Here is a 4994-nt window from a genome sequence, read left to right on the forward strand (position 1 = left end):
TGTTGTTCATGCCTTTATTAGTTATTAGGTGATCTAATTTCTTTTTTTTCTTTTTTCTTTTTTCTTTTTTTTTTAATCTTTTTGAGTCAGGGTCTCACTATGCAGTTCAGGCTGGCCTTGAGCTCACTTTGTAGCCTAGGCTGGTGTCAAACTCCCAATCCTCCTGCCTCAGCCTCCCGAGTGTTGGGATTACAGGTGTGCGCCACCACACCCGGCTCAGTGTATCCTTTCCATCTGATAAGTCATGCCAGCTTTCTTATGCTTACTGTTAACATGGTTTTATCTTTTCTCATCCTTATGCTTCTATCCAATGTTTTTATATTTAAAATGCATCTCCTAGCCGGGTGTGGTGGCACATGCCTCGGGAGGCTGAGGCAGGAGGATTGTTGCGAGTTCAAGACCAGGCTGGGCTGCAAAATGAGCTCAAGGCCAGCCTGACTTGCATAGCGAGACCCTGTCTCAAAAAGACAAATAAATAAATAAGTAAAATGCATCTCATTTAGATAACACATAGTTAGGTATTGCTCTATACTTTCTGGCAGTCTTAACGTGGTGGGATAGCACTGCAGCTACAGCCTGTTTGTGTCAGTGGGAAAGTAATGGCTGGTCTCTGACGTCTGGCCATTTGTTCAGTTTTCTTTTCTCTCTCTTCCTGACCTGTTTCCTGATGGGACCTGGAGTATTCAAAGAGCCTATTTTCCAGTAAAATAGGCTTTGGTTTGTTATACATCTTTCTTACTCTAGATTATGATGCATTTGGAGACATGTATGTCATTTGTTACTCTTGTTTGGATGCTCCAGGTAAGAACAGGCCAGTTCTAACTAATAAATGTAATGTTTTCTCAAAGTTGAATCAATTATAAGCACCTCCTGTAGAAATCCTTCTAATGATGGTGTGTATGCCCCCTCCCCATACTTACGAGCTCAAGAGATGATGGGCCTAAAGCCCTGAGTGAGTCCCGTAGAGAACCAGGTTGCAGAGAGGTGAGGATGGAATCTTTGGCACGTAGAAGGCAAGACTCCAGATTACTCTCTTCTCCACTCTTCCAGACCCCCGGGGTAGAGAATACCAGAAAATCATTTCCAAAATATTGTGCCTGTCTGCAGACTTGGCCAGATTGGCCTTAGTGAAGTATATTCCTTTTTACTTAAGGACAGTGATTTGGGGACTCTGTTTTCTTATTCAGAAGAGGCCTTTTCTTTTAAGCTTCATTCTCTTTCCACACAAAACTGTTGTTAGAAGAAGATAAACTAAGCAATCTTGTTTGTGTTTGCTCTTTTTTAGTCGAGCAAAAGATGTGATAATACCAGCAAAGCCACCTGTCAGCTTTTTCTCCTCGAGGTCTCCGGTCCTTGACCTCTTCCAGGGGCAGCTGGACTATGCAGAGCACATTCGCCGGGATTCAGAGGTGGTACTGCTGTTCTTCTATGCTCCATGGTGCGGCCAGTCCATCACTGTCAGGGCAGAAATTGAGCATGCAGCAAGCCGACTTTCTGACCAGGTAATGCTGACATTCAGCCTAAAAAGCTAATGACACCTTACTGAGGTGACAGTTTTATAGGAGTACTTTGTCATTTTTAGGACCTTTTGTAAAGAAAGAATGAATTTCTGATTGTGCTGGTTACACTCAGAGGCAAGAATAGGAACAGATTCTGCATCTTGAGATATAGGCACTACGCATCCCATGCTATCTGGCTGTGTGGTTTCAATGCTGAAGGACTAGGGGATTAAAATCCTAGTTCTTGCATATCCACTTCATATTTGGTAGTTAGGTATTTTATGTAGGAGAAATTCATGTGTAATATGACTACTTTGTAACAAAACTGGCCTTTTCAGTAAATAGACCAAAATGTATAGTTCAGTAGGAGTTTAATGAATGCCACCTTTGGGCTGTGTGAGAAGGATACGTAGGCAAATGAGTTATCTGTTACGTGAGTGGTTTTCAGCCCAGTGGATCCCACTTGCCATTGAGAAAATAAGTATTTTACGATGTCCCCTTTTCAGTTCTTAGAAAGAATTCCAAAATGATAAAACTTCCTTACACATATAATTTTAAAATAGTTTAGTGCACTAATTATTTTAAAAAGAGATTTGCAGAAAGGAAAGTAGCATATAGCTAAATCTTATATTTTCAGTATGTAAATGCTTGGACAAAGCAGGTCCTTCTATCTTTATGTAGAATGGCCATGAATAGGATAGTTACAAATGAAAACTGATGAAGATATGTGTTGATTCTGGGTGTAGTGGCACATGCCCATAATTCCAGCATTTGGAAGACTGAGGCAGGAGGATCACTATAAGTTTGGGGCCAGCCTGGGCTACATAGTGAGTTGAAGGCCAACCTGAATTCCTTAGCCAGATCCTGTCTCAAAAAAAACCCAAAAAAGATATGTATAACCAGATACCTGATGAGGGCATTGTGATTATTTCCCAGAGCACTTTCTGCCCTCAGTTTGGACAGAAATTATGTGCTTGACAGAGTCAGTGAATATAACAGTAGCCACACTTAAGATTCACATATGAAATGGAGTCAGGTTAGGATAGCAACAAGCAGATTTTTAGCCAACATTGGTGTTTGGCAGACCCTTAGAACTACTATGGATAATCAGAATGGCTTTCCCTGGCAAGAGCAGTTTTGAGCACGGCAGAACACCTGCCAGGGCCCCTGCCTTGCGCATGCCCTGACTCCACTTCCCTGCTTGCAATAAGCAGAAAGCATCGTACAGATTTTCTGAGAGGCTCTTGCTGAGAACCACTGATCTGAGGTAACTTGTGCAGGCAGCTGAGTTGCATAACTTCATTTGTACTTCTTCACTGGTTTTTCTTAGAAACAAGAAATGTTTTCTTAGAAACAAGAAATGTTACAAATGGTGACCAGGTGTGCTGCCTAGCTCAGCAAACTTTGTAACCATTTAGTCCCTGAAAGTGTACCAGTGCTATTTAAATACAAGTCTCCATTCCCTACAAAGAACACTAATGAGTGGGTGGGAATAGATGGGGGGATGCATTTTTGTGCTCTGTCTGTGGTCTTCTGGAATTTACCTGTTCCTTTTCCTCTCCCACCACCTTAAAAATGACCAGTAGTAACCAAGCTGGCAAATAATTCTAGGGAGGAAACAGAATGCCAGTGGAGTACTGGGAGGCAAGCAGTATGCAAGCAGAGAAGAAATCACTTTGTCAGCTGTTCCCCAACTTTGTGAATATAAAAAAGATCCTGTCTCATGTGGGGAACAAGAGGGGAATTTTGTATTATAGTTCAAGTGTAAATTCATGTTATTTTGCTCTCTGTTTAAGCAATGTGTCTTTCTGGTGATGACCTTGGAATGATAACAACAGTATTCCAGTGTGGTGGGCACCGCTCATCCTCACAGCAACTGAAAGCTGATGCTGTAGCCCTGGTTTTCTGAAGCAGGCGCCCAGGCTTAGAAGAGGGGCTGAGCAGTTTGATAAATATCCCAGGCTACAGGCAGTAGTCCATAGGAGTTCTGGTGCCTCTCACAGTCACTGACCATGCTCTTCAAAAAATTTTTCAGTTCCTTCCAGAGGAGCTTATTGTACCATTTATTTGCTCAGGATGGAAAAAGCATTTATTTTTAGAAATAGGCAAAAAAAAAAAAAAAAACCCTTTTAAAGCATATTGCTTAGTAAAATTAGCAAAATGGTAGATTGTGGCCAATTTTTGAGTTTTAAAAAAAAGATGAGATGCCAACCCTGAGGTGTTGCTTTTTTTCTTAGTAAATTCTTTGAAAAGGAATTTTGAAAAGTTGCCACTAAATTTTGATTTATGTTGTTATTATGTTAATAGATCGAAAGCTTTTGAAGGCTGCTTTTCAGTTGCAATCTGCCTTCATATTTTTTCAATAATTTATTATAAGATTTTTTTTTTTTTTTTGGTCTCTTTGAGACAGGGTCTCACAGTGCAGTTCAGCTGACCTTGAGCTCACTTTCTAGCCCAGGCTGATCTTGAACTTGCAAAGATCCTCCTGCCTCGGCCTCCCGAGTGCTGGGATTACAGGTGTGAGCCACCACACCCACCTAAGAAATTTCAAGTATACAGCAAAAGAGGAAAATTTTTACATATACCCACCATTTAAAATCTCTTAAAACTTTTTCCCCCTCAGTACTGGTGATTGAACCTGGGACCTGGCCTGGGTTCACATACTAAGCAAGCCCTTTACTGCTGAGCCACATTCTTACCATCCTCTTTCCAACCCTTTACCTTTTTAAAATTTTAAGACAGAATCTTGCTAAGATGCCCAAGCTTCAACTTTTCATCCTCCTGCCTCAGCTTTCCCTATAGCTGGGACTATAGGGCTGTGCCACTGTGTCTAGCCTCTGTTAACATTTTTTTGTGCTTATTTTGTCATGTGTCTATTCATTTAACCAATTCTCTAATCCTAAAGTTCTCTACTAGAGGCAGTTTTACTACCATCATGCCCCCAGGATATGTGTAGGTGTGTTACTGAGGATTGAACCCAGGGTTTTTACATTGAGCTATGTTCCCAGTCCCCCCTCACTTTCTTTTAATTTTTTTATTGTGAAATGAGGTTTTGTTAAATTGGGTAGGCTGGCTTGAACTTGCCATCCTTCTGCCTCAGCCTCCCAGAATGCTGGGATGGTAGGCATGTGTAACCACTCTGGGCTGGAGACATTTTTGGTGATCATTACTTTACTTTAGAGAGGGCTGTTGGTTTCTGGTGGTATCAGTGTAAGGAAAGCCGTTAAATACTCTACACCATCCTACATCTAGTTCTTAGTACATCCTCTCATAACAAAAACAACCCCAGATCCTTCTGTCCATTCAGCCTGCAATAACAGCATTGCCAAAGTGGGGAAACTCTGCTCCAAGACATGTTATTAATTCATCTTATTTTTCATACATTTTAAAGTAATTGCAGACTTAGGGACACTTGGCCTGAGTACTTCAGCATTTATAAAAATATGTATATATATATATATATATATATAGAGAGAGAGAGAGAGAGAGAGAGAG

General features: G+C 41.0%; 1 protein-coding gene across 1 annotated transcript in view; it reads left to right on the top strand.

The window, feature by feature from the left end:
* The window catches only part of Txndc11 (thioredoxin domain containing 11), a gene marked incomplete in the record, with an annotated part of 71787 nt that overhangs the window by 6997 nt on the left and 59796 nt on the right, over positions 1–4994 (top strand). Inside the window, 1 exon segment of the mRNA XM_013517809.1 lies at positions 1286–1502. Coding sequence (XP_013373263.1) covers positions 1286–1502 — 217 coding nt within the window.

This window comes from Chinchilla lanigera, unplaced genomic scaffold, assembly GCF_000276665.1.
Source record: "Chinchilla lanigera isolate Chin_1 unplaced genomic scaffold, ChiLan1.0 scaffold00041, whole genome shotgun sequence".
NCBI classification, from domain to species: domain Eukaryota; kingdom Metazoa; phylum Chordata; class Mammalia; order Rodentia; family Chinchillidae; genus Chinchilla; species Chinchilla lanigera.